The 22,012-nt window shown below is 42.3% G+C and overlaps 1 protein-coding gene across 1 annotated transcript in view; it reads right to left on the bottom strand.

The window, feature by feature from the left end:
- Positions 1-22,012, bottom strand: part of ITK (IL2 inducible T cell kinase) — a 75,384-nt gene that overhangs the window by 24,535 nt on the left and 28,837 nt on the right. The window contains exons 3-7 of the mRNA XM_005558384.4: positions 20,171-20,252; positions 17,249-17,377; positions 13,649-13,689; positions 8,492-8,643; positions 3,129-3,194 (exon numbers count right to left, since the gene is read on the bottom strand). Coding sequence (XP_005558441.1) covers positions 3,129-3,194; positions 8,492-8,643; positions 13,649-13,689; positions 17,249-17,377; positions 20,171-20,252 — 470 coding nt within the window. The remainder of the gene's footprint in view (positions 1-3,128; positions 3,195-8,491; positions 8,644-13,648; positions 13,690-17,248; positions 17,378-20,170; positions 20,253-22,012) is intronic.

Genomic DNA, 22,012 nt, shown 5'->3' with positions numbered 1-22,012 from the left:
TTATCTAATTGAGGATTGGGAAAATATAGGCTTCCTCTCATACACAAGCCCCCAGCGATAGTAGTGGCTGCCTAGGGCTGTGCATTGAAAAGGTTGTCACCAGCATGGTGGGTAAATAGTTTCACTATCAAAGGGTGACATCTACCTGACTTCAGTGCACGGGAAGGGAATGCCAGCAAGAGAGCCATGATTTGCTTTCCTTCATCTTGTCTGAGCCTTCATTTTATGGAGAAGGGATCAGAACTCAAATAGGATGAGGTAACTTGCCCAAGGTCATGACTGCAAACCAAGGCAGGAGACCTGAATCCATTCAATTTACCAACCCATGACTATGTTATCAGGTGGTACATATTTAAGTACTTAAGCAGATCTCACCTGAAACTAGACAACACTAAGTTCACGAATAAAAAGTTATCATACTGGAATCTTTCATATATCCAGTTATATACTAAATATCTGCATGTTTGCTTGTAAGTCATGTTATTTTCCAGCTGAGATTCATAATCTGGAGAATGCAAACTGAAAGTGCACAGTATAACTAGATTGTTTTGTTTGCATGGTATAGTGTTTTATTTTTGAAATGGCTTAAAATACTTTTAGGTGGGTGAATAGACGTTTTTTATTTGCTCCAGGCATCACCATTTCCTATTGCTTATCCTGTTGGAATTTTGAGTTTGCTCCTTTGATCATAAGCAAAGAGATTCTGATTAAAAGCAAAGATGAACAAACAAAACTACACAGTTTAGTGGTCATTTGAAATAATGCTTATTGTTTTTTCTTCAAAGGTATTGCCTATAATTTTGTTATTTTATTTAAGCATATATCCTATATGTTTTATGTCAGCTCAAAAATTCTTAGAACTGACGACTCTTCTGTTCACTGAGGGAAGGGCTACTCACACATACTTGACCAAAACAAACCAGGTTGAGAGACTACAGAAAATGATGGTTCTTCACTAAAGAATCTGCTAGAATTTCAGCAACAAATAACTCGACCACATTTGAATTAAGAACCGTATTGTGTTAATAGGTGTCCTCATTAGCATTATTCTTTAGGCCTGGTATCTTATATTTAGTGAGTAATTAATTTTTAAAAATTTTTAAATAATTTCAAACTTACGGAAAAGCTGTAAAATAGTGTAAAAGAACCCTCATCTACACATCACCCAGGTGAGCCAATTGTTGATATTTTATACATTTGCTTTACTATTCCCTTTAGACATAGATTGACTTTTCTTCTGAACTATTTGAGAATTGACTTTTACTCCTAAGTACTTCCGTGTCTATTTCCTAAGACACAGAGTATACCCTTATCTAGCCACAGTACAATTACCAAAATCATGAGATTTAAGATCTACATAATACTAGTACTTAACTGCAGATCTTATTCAAATCTTATGGGTTGTCCCAATAACGTATATTATAACAAAAAATATTTTTTGTATGGTTCAAGATCCAGCCCAGGATCACCACTGTATTTAGTTACCATGTCTCTTTAGTCTTTTTTTTTTTTTTCTCTCTCTCTCTCTCTTTTTTTAGATGGAGTTTTGCTCTTGTTGCCCAGGCTGGAGTGCAATGGCGCAATCTTGGCTCACAGCAACCTCCGCCTCCTGGGTTCAAGCGATTCTCCTGCCTCAGCCCCCCCAGTATATGGGATTACAGGTATGCGCCACCATGCCTGGCTAATTTTGTATTTTTAGTAGAGATATTTGCTAAACTTTCAAACTGGTATTACACTTAGTAGAATATTTTTAGTTTCACCATGTTGATCAGGCTGGTCTCATTCCTGACCTCAGGTGATCCACTTGTCTCGGCCTCCCAAAGTGTTGGGATTACAGGCGTGGGCCACTGCGCCTGGCCTCTTTTGTCTTTTTTAATGTGGACCAGCTTCTCAGCCTGTTGTGTCTTTCATGATATTAATGATTTTTTTTTTGAAGAGCACAAGACATTAATTTTAGAGAACATTCCCTAATTTGGATTTGTCTAATATATCCTTATGAATATATCCTCATGAGTAAATTCATGTTGTGCATTCTTTGAGCAGGAATATCACAGAAGTGATGTGTGCCCTTCTCAGTGCATCACATAAGAAGACACAAGATAGCTTTTTGCTCCATTATTTATGTGCATTTGGATTGATTGTTTAAGATGGGCCTACTAGTTACCTCCACTTTGTAATTACAAGTGATTTGTGAGGAAATACTTTGAGACTATGTAAATATCCCATAGCTCATCAAACTTTAATCTGCTAGTGGTGACCTTCATCGAGGATTCTTGCCTGAATCAGTTGATACTCTGGGTTACAAAATGATGATTTTTAAACTTTATCATTCATTAGTTGGCATTCTGCTATAAGAAAAAACCCTTTCCTTTTTATTTATTTACTTCTTTATTTATCTATCAGCCTATTTATTACAGATTCTTATATTATTCAATGGTTTCTAGTCTATTACTTATTTTAATACTCATTATTTATTTTGATACTCAAATTGTCCCAGATTTCATCAAATGGAGCCCGTTAAAGCCAACTTCTGTGCTCATTTGACATGCCCACATCTTTTTGGCTGGGCACAGCAGTTCACACCTGTGATCCCAGTAGTTTGGGAGGCCAGGGCGGGAGCATCACTAGAGCCCAAAAGTTCAGGACCAGCCTGGACAACCTAGCGAGATTCTGTCTCTACAAAAAATTTACAGATTAGCTGGACAAGGTGGCATGTGCCTATAGTCCCAGCTACTCGGGAGGCTGAGGAGTGCTTGAGCCCGGTAGGTTGAGGTTGCAATGGGCCGAGATCACACTACTGCACTCCAGCCTGGGCGCCAGCAAGACCCTGTCTCAAAAAGTAAAAATAAAAATTAAAAACTTATTTTTAAGTACTTCTTTACTTTCTGGCACAAAAAGATGTTCTAAGTTCTTTTTTGTTCTATCCCTACCCCAAGACTTTTCTTCAGAAAGTCCTGGTTCTTTTTAGTGGAAAGTGTTATTTCGGAATTAAGAGCTGGGTGGTATGTGTGAACATTACTATTGCAATAGAGATCATCTGGTATTTTTACAGTCAACCAATAATTTATTCCTAACCTAGGGAGGATTCCTTAGGACTGTATTTTCCAAAAACAAATAAAATATCTTACTCATAGGTTTCCAGATTATTTGGAGATTTTTCCACCAGATAACTGCTTGGTACATATCCTTCATGCCTGTTAAAAGGAAAATTAGTGTTTAGACCTACATAGAACTAAGTTTTACATCGTTTTATAGGTTTAATCCATTAAAAGTCATTTAAAGATTGGGAAATATCATATTATTTGGCATTTGCGATAAGACATTTTAAAATTTAGAATAAAATAATTGGTAGGCCAGGGGCGGTGGCTCACGCCTGTAATCCCAGCACTTTTGGAGGCAAGTGGATCACAGGGTCAGGAGTTCGAGACCAGTCTGGCCAATATGGTGAAACCCTGTCTCTACTAAAACTACAAAAAAAAAAAAAAAAAAAAAATTAGCCGGGCATGGTGGTGCATGCCTGTAATCACAGCTATTCGGGAGGCTGAGGCAGAAGAATAGCTTGAACCCAGGAGGCGGAGGTTGCAGTAAGCTGAGATCATGCCACTGCACTCCAGCCTGGGCAACAGAGCAAGACTCTATCTCAAAAAAAAAAAAAAAAAGGAACTGGTAAAACTAACAGCAACTTGCTGTCTGTTAAAGGCAGGTTGATTTCACTACTAAAATATGAAACATAATAGAAAAGAAGTGGCGATTTTACTTAAAAAGTTCTGTTTGCTGCTCTCCTCATTGTGAAATTTCCTCTACTGGAAAAAAAGATTAATATTCATTCTCTATTTTCTATAAGGAAACATTTTTGTGTGATAATCAACATTTTTTTCCACCTTAGTACTATCATTTTATAGTCAGGAAGCCAAAATAATTAAAATATAAAAGATGACTTTCCAACCACAGATTCTAAAAGACACTACCAGTTGGCATTGTAAGCTTTTTAATTTAAGGCCTCCCTAATTGAGCTTCTTCAGATATGAATGGTATAAACACAAGAAAAAAGGATAAAGCCAGGCTAGATTTGGGGATCAGGAGTCTCTTTTGAGCAAGAATTAATAATTGTGCATAAACAAAAAACATAATAAACAAAACAAGAATATCAAACTTCTTTACATTTGTGTATAACTTTGTAGTTTTCAAAGCACTTTGACATTCATTATCTCATTTAATACCACATGGCATCCCTTCTGCTCTCTGGATCTCTGACTTTATATGTGTCAAATGAAGGGCTTAAATTAGATTATACTTAAAATCTAGTTTAAGTAGATACTCCATACTATGCCAATGTAAAAAGATGACTGATAGGCTGGGCGCAGTGGCTCACGCCTGTAATCCTAGTACTCTGGGAGGCTGAGGAGGGTGGATCACTTGAGCTCAGGAGTTTGAGACCAACCTGGGCAACATGGTGAAACGCTGTCTCTAGAAAATATATAAAAATTAGCCGGGTGTGGTGGCATGCACCTGTAGTCTCAGCTGCTTGGGAGGCTGAGGCATGAGACTCATTTAACCTGGGTGGTGGCGGGTGGGGGCAGTGGTATGGAGGTTGCCATGAGCTGAGATCATGCCACTGCACCCTGGCCTGGGTCACAGAGCAAGACTCTGTCTCAAAAAGACAAAAAGAACAAAACAAAACAAAACAAAACAAAAAAAGATGCCTGATAGTTTATTGCTCTTTATTCCATAACATGTTCTAATTTTCTTATAATAAGGCCAATTTTCAATCTAGTGATTCTGTTTATGGGAAATGTGTAATCGGTGCACAGAGTTGTGAAGAGTGAAGAAATCAAGACTGGCGATGCCAAATACAGGATGATTATCTTATATTTTACTCCTCTGGCAGACGTTGTTAAGCAATCACGGCATAGTTTCTTTGCAGAATTGGACATCTGCCCTCAGAATCATCCTTCGCACAGTGCTCAAGGCAGCCATTCCGACTGAAGAAAGTTAGCTTATTCTGAAATTTGCCATCCCTTCTGTATCACTCTTGTAATCCCCTTAACTACGTCTGGTGTTGCCATACTATACTTTTCGATTTATATTAATGGATCAAGTAATATTTTGCTTTTCAATAGAATATGCCACCCAAAGCTGGGCCATCTACTCAAATGATAACTCTCATACTTGTATGTGGATGTGTAGACTTCCCAAAGCTCTTTCACTTCCATCATCTCATTGATTTTCTCAACACTGTGATATAGACAAAGCTGACATTATCATCTGCATTTTACAGTTCAGGAAATGGATTCACAGCGGAAAAGTGACTTGGTCATCTGTGAATGACATGGTCACACATATGACATGGTCATCTGTGAATCCTCAGCTACATATGACAAGAGTAGCTGATAAAGTCCGAGTCCTCTGTCTCCCCATCTTGTGTACTTTCCACTATACCACACTATCACAAAGCAAACTGGGGAAATTCCATAATGCTGACTGGCTGCTGGGGTGTCCTCTTTGATGCCCTTTGAAGTGCATCGTTAAGCCTTTCCACAGCTCACCAATGAAGGGTTTAACTATCATTTGGGGAAGTAAGACCTAGAAGAAATTTCCTGGCACATTAGATGTGCTAAATAAAGTCAGTTGATTGAACTAATGAATTTCTAAGTCCCTTTAGTGTTTGTAGACCCTGTAGACAGCCTTGAACCTATTTCAGATATGGGCCTCTCTATAATGGACAAAGAGAAGGTGATGTGACCAGCCTTAATTGTCTTCATGAATCAACTAAAGAGGGAGGTTCCAGGTGAGGGGAGTTGGAGTCTGTTCTTAGCTAGCAAACTACACTGCCTCTCAAACCATTGTTCTGAATCTCATCACCTTTTACCCTATCTCACTTCTGTCTTTCCTCCCCCTGCAATGGGGTTGATAAGCCTACCTAAAGAGGAAGCACCTTGAAAATCTCACTTCTGTCTTTTCTCCCCCTGCAATGGGGTTGATAAGCCTACCTAAAGAGGAAGCACCTTGGTGTATGTAAAAGGTAAAGCCTTATCCTTAAAGATATTTGTGCCCCTCTTTTGTTTTTTTTAACCCATCAGATTGGCTTTTTAAAAAAAGTTCAATGATACCCAGTCTTGGCACTTCCATAACTCCATTAGCAGGAATGTAAATTTGGCAAGCTTTGTGAGGAAGTTACATGGCAAAATTAAGATATCACATACTCTGACTCAGCTGTTGCACAGTTAGAAATGTGACATATAGGCCAGGCCTGGTGGCTCACGCCTGTAATCCCAACTACTTTGGGAGACCAAATAAGGAGAATTGCTTGAATACAGTGGTTTGAGACAAGTCCGGGCAACACAATAAGACTCCACTTCTACAAAAAATTTAAAAATTATCTGGGCATGGTGGTGTGTGCCTACAGTCTCAACCACGCAGGGGTCTGAGGTGGGAGGATCACTGGAGCCTGAGAGGTCAAGGCTGCAGTGAACTGTGAGAGTGCCACTGCACTCCAACCTGGTTGATAGAGCAAGACCCTGTCTCAAAAAAAAAAAAAAAAAAAAGAAGAAAGAAAAGAAAAGTAATGTTATATATATATATATATATATATATATATATATATATATATTCCAAAGATGGCCAAGATACATGAATACAAGATCTTCATTAAAGCCTTGTTTGAAACAGCAGAGGAAACAAATAAACTGGCAACTAAATGTCCCACCATAGAGGGTTATTTAAACACTTATAATATAATCATACATTCTAATATTGTGCAATTATTATTATTATTTTTTTGAGATGGATTCTTGCTCTGTTGCCCAGGCTGGAGTGCAGTGGTGCGATCTTGGCTCACTGCAACCTCCACCTCCCAGGTTCAAGCAATTCTCCTGCCTCACCTTCCCGAGTAGCTGGAATCACAGGCTCCTGCCACCACACCCAGCTAATTTTTTGCATTTTTAGTAGAGATGGGGTTTCACCGTGTTGGCCAGGTTGGTCTCGAACTCCTGACGTCAGGTAATCAGCCTGCCTTGGCCTCCCAAAGTGTTGGGATTACAGGCGTGAGCCACTGCGCCCGGCCTATGCAACTATTTAAAAAATGAGGTAGATTTGCATGTACTGGTATGAAAAGATCTTCAATGTGTATTAATATCATTAAAAATTAAAAGTAAGATGCAGAACAGAATGGATCAACTTGGTACAAGCGAAAAAAGGATGCATTTTTTTTTTTTTTTTGAGACAGAGTCTTGCTCTGTCACTCAGGCTGGAGTGAAGTGGCACCATCTCGACCCACTGCAACCTCTCCCTCTTGGGTTCAAGTGATTTCCATGCTTCAGCCAGTGGAGTAGCTGGGATTACAGGCGTGCAACACCACACCTGGCTAATTTTTGTGTTTTTAGTAGAGACAGGGTTTTACCACATTGGCCAGGCTGGTCTCAAACTATTGGCCTCAAGTGATCCACTCGCCTTGGCCTCCCAAACTGCTGGGATTAGAGGCGTGAGCCACCGTGCCTAGCCGAATAGTGATTACTTTTGGACTTGATGCGGGGGCAAATGGAGGGTGGCTTATTTTTTATGTCTATTTCTCTCTACTGTTAGTTAAGTAAAATGTTGACATAAATGATCCATATGTTGCAATGACAGTTTTCTTTTTTATATTTTAAAATTAATAATAACCTCATACTTTGAAAACATTTAAACCCTTAATATTAAGATACAAAGATGTTCGTTGCAGTGTTGTTAATATTTGCAAAATATTGGAGATCACGTAAGTGTTCAACAAGGGAATTTGCTAATTTAGAGTACATTTATGGCTGGATTGATGCAACCATTGAACTCATATTCTGGAAAATATTCCAGAACATGGGTTAATACATCTGATATATTAAGAGAAAAAAAAAAACCCTTAAAAGGCAGTGTGAATCTCATGCTCGGTATTTTTTTCATTCAAAAGTTGCATAGTGGGAAAGTGGTATTTGTACAATCTTATTTTCTCCCTGAGTCAAGTGGATGGCTAGTTCAATGACTGCGGTTGTAACTAAATCTTTAGTATCTTCTTTCTGATGCATCCTAACATAATTATCAATCTGTACCATCTCTACACACACCTTTTCTTTCCACCAAAAATAAGTGCTTCCTAATGGGATGTACCTTCAGCCTCACTTAACACTCAAGAACAATAACACTTTACAGAATAAATTGCCAAGCTCCCAAATTGTAGATGTTAGTGGAAAAATCCAGGGTTTTTTTGAGATGAGTTTGGGTCTGGAGTGCGTGAGATGGGGTGCAGGGAGCAAGCATAGCAAGTGACTGCCTCAGAGTCACTTCTTGAGAAGAGGAAAAACGAGCCTCAACTACTTCCTCTTCCTCCCTCTTCCTCCTGCCTCTGCTCTCCTCTCCCACCTCAGTGCTGCGGTCACGCTGTGGGAGATAGGACAAATCATCCTGGTATTTTATTTGTTCGCACCACACCTCAAACAGAGGGACAGCAGCCACAAAGATGCCTTACCCATTCCTGTCCTGGACTCTCCACCAGTGAATCTCAGAACTGTCCAGCAGGCAGTACTCTTCATTGCGCCGCAGTGCGAGTTCCTGAGGATCATTGGTTTGGTAGTCATACAAGGCAATGACCACAGTTTCTTCAGGTTCCCAAAGTGGTCGCTGGGGAAGAGAGACAACAAAACCAAGCAAAGACATAAAAAAGGAGAGAAAATGCCTCCTTTCATCGGGGTGTCTGGGAAGACAATCTGCCTTCCTCTGGTTGACTTTCTTTATGAGTTAGAGTTACGGCACTGAACATGGCAAAAAAGACATCAGTGCTTGGAATTAATCACATTGCTCATTCTATGAGGTAAATTCTGACCACAGTGAATTCCAAGCAGCCACATGATTTTCACAAAAGTCTGCTGGTTTCTTTATCCGCACTATGTTATATGCGGCAGCCTCTCTGCCGGATGCATCATGCCCTTGGCAAAGGAGATATAGTCAACATGAAATCTTTCAGTTTGTGCTTTACTGATATGATTTGTGGGTTTATCCAGATCTACAGAATCATAGGTTATTGGAGCTGGAATTCCTCTAACAGATCACTTTTAATACACTTTTTCATTTAGGATGAGGAAACTGAGGCCCAGGTAAGAGAAATGGACCTGGCCAATCTACCACTTGAATTAGCCCTAAGACTCTCTCTACTCTAGCACCTGTCTCCCTTCCTTCTCCAATGGGCTCTATTGCTGATGTCTCTGTTCCTCAGTCCCTTTCTTAGGATTACATATTGAGGACATGAAGAAAAGACCACAAAGCACACAGTTGCCAGAGTTCAGGATGGGCATGCCTACTATGGGTTAGCAGACTTTGTGAGAGTAAATGTGCGGAAACATCGAGTTCCTCACTAGAATGTGATTTAGTGTTAGGAAGTCACAAGTTCTCTGAGTACATTGAAGCATTTGGTGGCATAAAAATACTGGAGCTGAAAAAAAAAGTCTCATCATACTGATGTAGTATGTTATCTCAACTGAGCCCAGATCGGATTTTTTTTTTTTTTTAAATAGAGACAAGATCTCACTATGTTGCCCAGGCTGGTCTCAAACTCCTGGGCTCAAGTGACCCTCCTGCCTTGGCCTCCCAAAGTCCTGGGAGTACAGGCATGAGCCACTGTGCCCGGCTGCAGATTGGAATTGGAAATCTAGATATTTGTGGAGCTTGTGAGGATCTGTAAATGGGATGCTACAGAAAAGAGTGGATGTCCTGAGGCTTTTGCTGTAAGAGCTCATGGAGGGAGGAATAGTGTTCAAGGATGCTTGAAGAAGATGAAGGAGAGCTATGGCATTCATCCCACTGTAGGTCAACTCATTGGTTAATATCTGTGAAGAGAAAGATCAGAGCATGGTCCTCAAATTATGATGGTACCTTTCTGCAGGAGGCACACTGGACATGTATTTTTTTTTCTAACAATCATGCAAGCTTGGAATATGGGGATTATTTTGAATATCACAAAGTTTGAGGTATGCTATAGGCCTTTAATGGGTGATGGTCAAGAATGCAAAATGCTCTGTAGAGTCCCACATTCCATACAACTTTCGAATATCCTTGTAAACATTCACGTGATGAGAAACCAGCTTATACAATAATTATATAAGAACATCCTGAGCCTAGATCCTATCCGTACCCTATCCAAAGTACTGGATTTCCCAAGAATGCAACTACCTTGTACTTTGAGGGAAGACTATACTTTGGTTCAGAAGTTTACCAAGAGTTGTTCATCATTTTGGAAAATTATATCACAGGGGTAACGCTGTAGTTGAGTCCCAATGCCACAATTTTTATCAGTTGCATTTGAGATGTCAAATCCAACGGGATCCTACCTACAGGTGCAAGAAAATGACTATTTCATTCTGTCTTCCAGTGCAGTCATGCCCCAATATTTATACAGAAACACATACTTTATTTTATTTTTTTAATTTTTATTTATTTATTTTTGAAATGGAAATTTTGTTATATATATTATTTTTCCTTCCTTCTAAGTATTACGGTTAGAACATTTATTGATTTTTTAAAAAAAGTATGTGTAATACAAAAGTTAGCCAGGTGTGGTGGCACATGTCTGTAGCCCCAGCAGCTGCGGAGTCTGAGGAGGGAGGATGGCTTGGACCCAAGAGACAGAAGGTGCAGTGAGCTATGATTGCACCACTGCACTCCAGCATGGGCAACAGAGTGAGGCCCTGTCTCAAAACAACAACAACAAAAATTAATTAAGTACTTTAATTAAAAAAATATATGTATTCATATGTTACATTATTTATGAATTTTTTTCAGGATAACAAAAGGAGCCTTACAAAATATCCATCATTAAAAGGCAGTATTGAGTTTGATAAGGTTGGGAACCATTATTTGAGTGAGAAAATCAAGGGATGGCATTTGGAGAAACTGAGTCTGTGGGCTCAGGAAGGATTGTTTGGGAACCTCCATGATGTGGTGAGGCACGAAGGGAATGAGGATCCTGTCTCCTGGCCACTCTGCTACAGGCCTCAGCATAACCTGACCCCCCAGGACCTCTGCTGGTCCCAGGTGGGAAGAGATCCACTGGGCTGAGGGGCCCTCACAGGGAGTCCAGGTAGCAGTGGCGGGGATAGGGTGCCTTAGTAGGCAGCCAGCGAAAAAGGACACATGCAGACACATTCTAGTGGCCCCTCAGCAAGCCCTGGGTTGACTGGGAGGGACTGTAAGAGGAAGAGTTGAGTTCCCATGCATGCAGGGGGCCAAGAGGAATTGGAATTTGGACTTCAATGTGAAATACGACCTTGTTTGTATCCATAGGCAAGAGAGGCCTGGGATTGTCCTTCACTCTGACCATGGATGTTCTCCATCTTGAACAAAATAGCCATCCCCCGACCCCGGAGGACTGGCCCTGCTCACAGTGTTTCTCACATAGAGCATGAGACCTGTTGGCTCAGACTAGATTAAAAACATAGTTTCTCTGTATGACAATCCGAGATGTCATTACCACTCAGGGAGCAGAACGAGAAGGTGAGGAGAGAAATGACTCCAAGTGGCTCAGATAAGAGAATCGTTGCATCGGATTTAGACATGCGGTTGAAACTAGAACAATGATTCCAAAACCCTTGTGGTCAGAACACTCAAAACAGTATCCACGATACTCCTCCAAGAAGGCTGAAAAGCCAAATGGCAGAGTGCAGGGAGAGAAGGATCAACAGTGTATTCTGGCTTTCACCTTCATTGATACCAAAAACAAAGACACAAGAGCAGCCTGGCTTAAGATGAGAGGTGTGGGTTTAGGCGGGACTGTTGAGGGAACCATCTGCAAGGGAGGGCAGTAGGATTCCGAATCAGGCCTTCAAGGGGGATGGTGAAATAGTCTTCAGAAGGTCAGTGAAAGAAAAGGAGAGAGAGCTCATTCTCTGCTACAGTTTCAGTTTCTTTTCTGTTGTGAGGGAGTAGGCTGATGACAGATCTAAACACCAGGCTGGAGCTTTGAGGATTTAGAGCTTCCTTTATGGGGACGCTGCCAGTTTTGAAATGTCACCATGTTGGCTGAAGGGAAAAAAGACAGAGCTCATTCTTCAGGAAGAAGCATGAGGAAACGGAATCAGTAAACTCTGGTTAAAGAATTTGCTCTGGAATGAAGAGCGAGTACTCAAATGTGGGTATTGGTCGGGTACAGTGGCTCACGCCTGTAATTCCAGCACTTCGGGAGGTCGAGGTGGGTTGATCGCCTGAGGTCAGGAGCTCAAGACCTGCCTGGCCAACAATGCTAAAACTCCGTCTCTATTAAAAATACAAAAATTAGCTGGGCGTGATGGTGAGCGCCTGTAATCCCAGCTACTCGGGAGGCTGAGGCAGGAGAATTGTTTGAACCTGGGAGGTGGAGGTTGCAGTGAGCCGAGACTGTGCCATTGCACTCCAGCCTGGGTGACAAGAGCAGGATTCCATCTCAAAAAAAAAAAAAAAAAGTGGATATTGGTGTTAATATTATCATAAGGTCAGGGCCATATCCCCTACCTAAAGGTCATGATCCTTTCTCTCATCTCTCTCTTTTTTTTTTTCATCTCCTTAACCAAATAAGCTGCCCTAGAGTAGGTACTGTGCTATCTAAGACTTGTAAGTCAGTGTATTATAGATCAGTGAGGAGGCTTATTAAAATGCAGATTCCGGGGCTCCTCCCCCAGCGTTGTGGACACAGCAGGTCTCGGGGTGGGGTCTAAGAATTTGTATTTCTAACATGCTCCCAGGTGATACAGATGCTTCTGGTCCATGGGCTATACTTTGAGAACCACCACTCGAGTTAAAGACCACCACGCCAGAAACCTTGCATCCTACTAAGTTGCTAAATGGCCTTGGAAAAGCCTTAAGACCTCCCTTGGGATTTGATTTCCCAAGCTTTACAATGAGAATAAAACTAAAACCCTCTGAAGTGGATAGAACAGACAGTAAGTTTTAAAATAGATGATAAAGGGGTTGAAGTGCTTTGAAAAATATAAAATACCAACAAATGTATGTCTCCAAAATGCTTGCATAGAGTGAGTATGCACCTTTTTTTTTTTTTTCTGGAGACAGGGTCTTGCTCTATCACACGGGTTGAAGTGCAGTGGCACACAGTCATGGCTCACTGCAGTCTTGACCTCCTGGGCGCAAGTGATCCTCCTACCTCAGCCTGCTGAGTAGCTGGGACCACAGGCGTGCACCACCACACCAGCTAATTTTTAAAATTTTTTTCTAGAGATGGGGGTCTCACTTTGTTGTCCAGGCTGGTCTCGAACTCCTGGGCTCAAGCGATTCTCCCACTTTGGCCTCCCAAAGTGCTGGGATTACAAGTGTGAGCCACCATGCCAGCCACACTTTTATAGAGAGTGCGCTGCTACTATACTCCAAAGTGGTCAGGTGAATGGCCACCCAATTTGATATCAGTATTTGTTGAATAAATAAAGTGACATGGAGATTTAGCAGCTGAATGGTTCTTTAAGGGGACAGACCCCCAAGTCAGTTGAAGCCCAAAAATACCCAATGTGTTGAGTTCCGCTGAATCGTGACAGCCTGCTGCATGCATCCAGGGTTTGAAAAATATGGGCAGAGGGGAACATGAAATAGGAACATGCCAATCAGGTAGCTTGTGGGCCGACCTGCACCCAGAGCTAGGGCTCTCACTCACCCTGTTGTCTTCAGGAGTAGGAGGAAGAGGCTTCTTTGAAGCTGAAAAGAGAAAAACAGGAAAAGAAAAAATGAGCATGAAAACCAATGGACCCAACCGGAAGTGAGCAGCCAGGGGGCTTTTCTGAGAAAAAGGGCCCAGGGAAAACAACAGAAGAAAGGGGGCCAGAAGGAGCAATAAGACACAGTGAAACCCGACTTGGCTTTGTCAGAAGCTGTCTTTTATCTCCTTGGGCCTGCTGGTTTCGGATTCCCTTTTCTAGTAGACACCAGAAGCTTCCAGAAGTCCATATTCAGGGACCCTGTCTCTCTGTATTCCCAGGAAAAGCCTGACAGTGGGGTTAGACTTGCACCCTTCCCTGTAGGCATAGAGACTTCTGGGAATGTCTCTGCCACCTGCTAAACTCAGGAGTGGGAATTGGTGACTCAGGGGGACAGTGACTCACTAGCTTCCTGACTCAGTTGTGAGCTTGAGGAGGGGGTGGCTAAGGTGGGAGGTCATTGTGCTGCTTTTTGAGTGGGCTGGAATCCACTTTTAGTTGCCTTAAGGCATCTGAATATGTGTTATTTCTGCTTCTTTCAAACTATACCAACCCAGCATCTCTCTGTCTTTGTCTTTCTGCTTATCTCTGTTTCCATGTCTCCCTCTGTTTAGCTCTCCTCTCTCTTCTCTCTTTCCTCCTTTCTCTTCTCTTCTCTCTCTTTCTCTTGCCCTCCTTCCTCTCATTTCTTCATACTCGTCTCTCACTATTTCTCCTTTGTAGCTCTGCAAAGGCCATTCCTGGACTCAATGAATCAAAGGTGTGTGGCTGTGTCTGGGGCTCTCTGTGGTACGGGAGGCACTGCACAGGCTTCAGGCTAATACAAAGACATCCTTAATAACGAGAGATGAGAAAAGAATGGGCTGCATAGGTAGGTGATGAGTTCCTCATTTCTGTAGGAGGTTGACTTGAAGTTGGACAGCCCACATCAGGGATACAGTAGAGGAGAGTCACACATTGACACTGGAGCCCAGCCCCGTGCAGACTTGGCAAGAAACAGTAGGCTGGGGTAGTGACCTGGGTATGCGATGACCAGAGAAGAAGGAAAACCCCTATAATAGGAAGCATGGCTCCCATTTAGAACTCAACTTGGAGCTGGGAGACTGGTGTTCTAACTCTGGCTTCACCAATACTAGCTGTGAGCCTTGGCCACTTCCATCCCCGGATATTCTATGACTGGTGTCTCTTTCTTCTTCCTCTGGCCTTGCTTTTCCCTTCTTTCCTTTCCATCTGTGTGGGGTTGGTATGTGGAGAGATCAGGGCCAGTTCTGGTTGAAGACATGGGTGTTACTATGGGTTGGGTGTGGCTGGGTCTGTTTTTACTCAACCAGGTCTGCTGCTTCCCAAACACACACAAGTTCTGAGGCTATATCTCGGCCTTAGATTCTTTCAACCACCAATAAGGAAGACAAGTAGACACAATTACCATTTATCGAGAACTCTGTATATGTTGGCAGCTGTACTGCTTTCCACAACACCATTGAATCTCCCAGCCTTACACGTAGCTACCTATTATCATTTTCCCCATTTTGCAGGTGAGGAAATGCACTTAGAGGCTCAGAGGGGTTATCCAAAGCCCAGTGCTCATAGACCCGCACTGGCAATGTGCTCGGTACCAGGAATCCTGTGAGCCTTCACCCAGGGAGGTGACCATGAGCTGTATTCACAGCGCAGTGTGTTTCTTGAAAACTCTAGTCTCAACTGTGTAAAACTCGGATCCACGAAGTTATTTAACCAAATCAGAAGAAGGTAGAGTGAGGAGATGTTCAAGGGGGAGACAGCAATGGGTTGCAATGCAAAAGCAAAACCATTAGCAGAGTGACTGCACGACACCCACAGCAGGACCCCAAAAGTGCTCAGGCCCTGGTTTCACGTGGGGAGCAGCTCAGCATGACCAGCCCTCCTGCACTGGAGTTCTGGTGAGTCATTCAGATGTTCCTAGCACCTCAGTCACATGTGTATCACTTGGAGGAGGGAAATACTGTGCGCCCCAAAGAGGAATAGCTGCGGCATGCATGGTGCAAACTGCAGAATGGAAATACTGAGTCAAAGAATTTCAGAACTGGAAAGGGGCTTAGATATTATTTCATCCTAAGCCCCTCAGAACTCCTTGCTATTTTTGAGATGAGGACACTGGGGCCCCTTGATGGCCAAGTCACTCATCTGAGGGCCCAGAGCAAGGCATTGGCAGAAGTTTGGAGACCAGATCCCTGACTTTGGAAAGGGCTTTCACTCACTGAGGTAAGCCCATGCCGTTCTGTTATTACGGTGGATCCCATCCATAGAAAATTTTCCATTTCTTTTTTATTAAATATTGGCCCACATGAATATGGTCACAGGACTAATGTGGAGGATCACTTGAATATTTACCAATTTCTAAAACTTATTAAGTATTATTCTTCTGGGCCCAGGGATGGATTACGTTGAAGGGCTTTTTTTCCCCAAGACGCAGGGTGAAAAGTGGTGGTTTTTAAAGTGGTAATGAGAGGGGCTATGAATCAGGAAGCCACAGAAAACCGAGCCATGTGTTACATCCGCCTTGGGTTGCCAATTTTCAGTATTAAGTTTTAGTGCACAAAAGGAAATGATAAATGAGAAGGAGAAACTATGGCAAAAGAGGTTGAGAAGAGAGGAACATGGAAGGAGAACAATCCACACGGTCCATCATTCCTATGCAACAATGGAATTTGCAGAGCACTTCCAGCAGTGTGACCTGGAGCATACTGAATTGCTCAAGGCAGCCCATTCCCTTAACATGACACCATCTACCCCAGATGGTTGAGAGGAACAAGAGCATAATGAATGTGAAATGCATTCGAGTGGAGTTCTACACAACTGGAGGTTAAGGTTCGAAAGTCATTACTAAAATCCCGTTGCAGCCCAGTCCCCCGGACCTGAGCCTTTAATGTCAAAGGCAAAGAAATAGCTTTTTTTGTTTTCACTTTGCATTTAGACTGTGGCCTTCTCCTTTCTGAGATTGTGGAGGTCAAGGGCAAGTTTGAAGAGGAGGCAAGGAGAAACCACAGAGTAAAAAGTAAAAGAAAAAAAAAGTTCCTCTCACCTTTAAGGCTATAGAGTTGAATTTGTATAATTAAATATATGTGTGATATGATGCCACTGTGAGAAATAAATATTTTATATCTCTTAAGGCTGCCTCTGTAATTTAAGACTTAAATAGACCATGCCATTCAAATGCGGGTTATAGCAGGGTTCCTCAAACTGTACTGTGCACATACGTCTCCTGGGATCTTGTTAAAATGAAAATTCTGATCTAGTAGGTCATGAGTGGGGCCAGATCATTTGCATTTCTAACTAGCTCCTAGGAGATGTTGATGCTGCTGGTCCAAAGAACACACTTTAAGTGGTCAGGAGCTATAAAGACATCAGCTTTGAGATGGAAGCACCAACAGACTGGTAGAAAACACAGATGATTCCTCTTGGAAAATTCTGAAAATGTAGAATTTTGCATTCCATTCCTGATACCCTCAATGATTGAAGGCCAAAAGCTTTTACCTTTCTATGGTCATTTCACAGAATAGAGGGAATTCCCAGTCTCTTACCGTTCTTGGTTGGATCATATTGGGCACAGCCTGCTGCAAGCTTCTCCAGCTGAGAACAGCACCTCCACTTGCCATCCATCCAGAAATTAGGATGATATTTAGGCACCAGACTGTTATTATTCCTCGTTTCTGAAATAGGTTGGCACCAACAGAAGAGTTATTTCCAGGTCAGTCTATCAAGGGCTACCAATTTTATACCATCTCGAGTTTAGACCTGGCTAAGTGAGCCTGAATGAGTATTGTCCAGACCATTCAGAAGCATGGGTTGACCTGAGCACATAAATGCACTGTGCTATTTACTGGGGTAGTTCATGTTACATTTAGGCATCAGCACATCTAGGCTCACATCCGGCTCTGCCTTGCATTAGTTGTGTGTTCTTAGGTTGGGCAAACCCTCATCTGAGCCAATGAGGTTGTTAAACACTGGGCTCTACAAAAGTGCCTTTAAGGGTAATGAGAAGGTTGAGAAGGTGGAATCACCATCCCTCCAACTCTCCTACCTTTAACCACAGCAACTTTGGTTTTTTCCCTTGTAGGTTTGTGGCTTTGAAGTAAGATTTTGGTTGGGGAAAAAGGGGGGCTCTGCTACTGAAACAAATACATACATAAGGCACAGAACAGTGTTGGGTGTAGTAGCTTATGCTTGTAATCCCAGTTCTTTGGGAGGCCAAGGCAAGAGGATCTCTTAAGCTGGAGATTAGCCTAGGCAATATAGTGAGACCCCTTCTCTACCAAAAAGAAAAAGAAAAGAAAAAAGTTAGCTGGGCATGGTGTCACACACCTGTAGTCCCAGCTTCTCAGGAGGCTGAGGTGGGAGGATCACTTGAGCCCAATAGGTCGAGGCTGCAATGAGCCATGCTTGTGCCACTGCACTCCAGCATGGGTAACAGAGTGAGACCCTGTCTGATATAGTTTGGCTCTGTGTTCCCACCCAAATCTCATCTTGAATTGTAATCTCCATAATTCCTACGTGTTGAGGGAGAGACCAGATGGTGGTAACTGGATCATGGGGATATTTTCCCCCATGTTGTTCTTGTGATAGTAAGTGAGTTCTCATGAGACCTGATGGTTTTATAAGTATTGGGCAAGTTCCTCCTTCTGTCATTCTCTCTCCTGCCACCTTGTGAATAAGGTGACTGCCTCCCCTTTACCTTCCACCATGATTGTAAGTTTCCTGAGGCCTCTCAGCCATACAGAACTGTGAGTCAATTAAACCTCTTTTCATTATACATTACCCACTCTTGGGCATATCTTTATAGCAGTGTGAAAATGGACTAATACATTGTCTCCTTGAATAAATAAATAAACCACAGAACTAGATAGCTAATCTCTAATGTTCCTTCCAATTTTAACATCCTGTGTATGAAATCCCTTCACAGAGGGCAAAAAGCCAATGATCATAGCTGGGGCCCTTTTGATTACTTTTTTTTCTTCCTTTTTTTGGTGGGGTAAGACCAGGGTCTTGCTGGTTACACAGGCTCGGCTCACTTGGCTCACTGCAGCCTTGACCTCCCAGGCTCAGATGATTCTCCCACCTCAGCCTCCCGGGTAGCTCAGAGCACAGGCCTGTGCCACCATGCCTGGCTAATGTTTTTATTTTTAGTAGAGATGAGATCTCACTATGTTACCCGGGCTGAAGTGCAGTGGCATGAGCATGGCTCATCGTAGCATTGGACTCCTGAGTTCAAGTGATCCTCCCACCTTGGCCTCCCAAAGTGCTGGGATTACAGGTGTTAGCCACTGCAGCCAGCCCATTTTGATTACTTCTTACTTTTGTGTTTGCTCTATGTCCCATGACTGTTAGAACTGTGAGCCCTTTCCCATTTACCCAGCACTTGTCTGCTCATAACTCATTTGAGGCTCACAACAACCTTGGGATAAGATACACCTTGTATTTCTATTCTCGTTTTTTTTCAGATAGAGGAATTGCAACTTCAGAGATAACAAATAGTTTGCTTATCCTTAGTCCTCATAGTTTCATAGAGGCAGATTAGTATTTGAATCCAGATCTTCTGACACATCCAGTGCTTCAGGCTAAAGAACAATAATGGTAACATTGATCGAGTGCTTTCTTTGGGATGGGTGTTGTCCTAAGTCCTCAATCATTCAGTTCTCACAACAGCTCCATGACTGTTTTTAGTCAAAATTTACAGAGACACACGAAGGTCAAGGAATTTACCCAGGGTCACATGCTAATCATTGGCAGAGCTGGGATTTTCACCTTCATGCTTGGATCCACATCCCATGTGCTTAAACACTACTGCCTCTAACTGTGCCGTCAGGAAGGTAAGGCTTAAGAAATACCCTTACCAATGGTCTGAAACGCTTGAAAGCTAGCTGATATTTATTGCGTGCTGTCTATGGGCCAACCTAGTTCCCAGGACTTTGCTCACATCAGCTCCAAAGGCAGGTGCTGTTATCCCTTCCTTTTCTCCCTTTTAAATAAATGGGAAACTGAAGCACAGGCAATTAAGGAACTCACCCAAGTGTACATAGCAAGTGACAGACTGGGATTTAAACCCAGGTCATTTCACACTAGGGCCTATGCTCTGCTTCTTCATACTATACGAGGAGTTGGCAAACTTGTTCTTAAAAGGCCAGACAGTAAATATTTTAGGTTTTACCGACCATGAGACAAAATCAAGGGTCTTATGTAGGTACTTATTTAACTATTTGAAATGAGTTATATACAAATGTTGCTCAGAGCCTGACAAGAACAGGCAGCAGGCTGGATTTGGTCAGCCCTGAATGATACCAGTTATTGCCTCCTGGGCCCGGAATGAAACCGTGGAAACTTCCACTAACCCCAAAAGGGAAACCAGCCATCAGCTGCTCTCACACCACAGTCTATTCTATTGTGGAACCCAACCCTACTATAGGATCAAGGGTGTCAGTGATTCAATGGCAAAGGAGTTTAATTACCTTCTTTAAGGGCCAGCACCCAGCGCTGCCGGCTCTCACGATCTGGAGCAAACACATACAGGAGGTAGTTGTCATGCATGACCTGGAGACACACACAGAGTCCAAGGTGAGCAGTGTGCATGGAGATAGTTGACTGACAGCAGACCTACTGAGCTAAGAGTGGGGTCTCGGGTGTTTATCGTCACATAGGCAAACATTTGGGTAATTAGGGGGCCAGTATCCTTTTCATCCAGATGTTTGGGTGCTACGAAAACACAGGGTAAGCAGTTTCGGCTGCTTGTCTCAGATTCCATGCCCCAAGAGAGCAATCACTAACTAAAACAGCAGGAGAAAGTTCTCCTCTTGACTAGAAAGCACATTTATTTCTCATCTTAAGTTTTTAGTGATTAAAAAAAATATTTCTGGCACATGAAAGAGAAAGATATTATATGGCAAATGTGTAATGAGAGTTTTGAAAACTTCTTATTTTGAAATAGTTTAAGATTCACAAGAAGTTCCAGAAATAGTACAGAGTTCCTGTGTACTTTTCACCTACTTTCTCCACTGATGACATCTTACATAACCACAGCACATTCTTCAAAACCAAGAGACTGTCATTGGTATAATACTTTAACTAAACTGCAGTCTTCTTTATATTTCACCACTGTTTTAGGCACTCATTATCATTGGGACTTTGAACAACTGAAAAATACATGCTATTCCTTTTATTTTCAGTCCTCAAAATTCCAACTCATGAGGGTCACTTTTCCAGTAGGAAAAAAGTTCTTTTCTATGCCACGTTAAATATATACTCATCCCTCAGGTTGGTAAGCAAGAATGGTACCCTGAAATGTGCAAGGAGATACCCATGCCTTTGAAGCCAGAAGTGCCAAGATTCATACATAAGGTAAGGACTTTAAAGATACCCTCCACTAACTCTGTTCAGTAGAATTTTGGGAGGCCGAGGCGGGTCGATCACGAGATCAGGAGTTTGAGACCAGTCTGACCAAAATGGTGAAACCCCGCCTCTACTAAAAACACAAAAATTAGCCGGGCGTGGTGGCACGTGCCCATAGTCCCAGCTACTCAGGAGGCTGAGGCAGGAGAATCACTTGAACTGGGGAGGCAGAGGTTACAGTGAGCCAGGATTGCGCCACTGCACTCCAGTCTGGGCAACAGAGTGAGACTCTGTCTCAAAAAAAAAAAGAACTTTCCGCAGTGATAGGAGCATTCTATAGCCAGTGCTGTTTCAGTATAGTAGCTGCCAGCCATCCGGCTATTGAACATGTGAAATGTGCCCAGTGTGACTAAGAAGCAGAATTTTTAATATCATTTAATACATTTAAATGTGAACATGCTTGTGTGGCTAGTGGCTACTGTACTAGACAGTGCATTTCCAGATAATCCTCAGATTATAAAATCTGAATCTTTGTGCCTCAGAATCTCCAAGCAATTCATACCCAGCAATTGCAATATGTTGCTTCAAATCATGAGTAAACTGCACTTAAAGCACGTTAGGTTTGGGGCCCCGATAGCAGCTTTATTTCTTTCCTCACTAATTGGGCCTTCCCTTGAGGAAGAGAAGACATGAGGGAAAGGGGTATGAGGAATAACCACCTTTTTAAGATTTTGTGTTTAATGTGTGTTCAGTAAGTGAAAGAATTAACAAATAAATGTCATTGATTGAAGGAACACATATGTTTCCTAATGGGATTTGTCTAAGTTCTAACCTTGGAGTAGAGAGTCATCCCTGTCCACCCTCTCTCACAGTGACTGAGGCCTTTTGTTTTGTTTTGTTTTTTTGATGGAGTCTCACTCTGTTACCCAGGCTGGCGTGAATGGCGCGATCTCAGCTCACTGCAA

Source organism: Macaca fascicularis, chromosome 6 (genome assembly GCF_037993035.2).
Source record: "Macaca fascicularis isolate 582-1 chromosome 6, T2T-MFA8v1.1".
NCBI classification, from domain to species: domain Eukaryota; kingdom Metazoa; phylum Chordata; class Mammalia; order Primates; family Cercopithecidae; genus Macaca; species Macaca fascicularis.
This window is presented reverse-complemented; position numbering and strand designations above follow the sequence as displayed.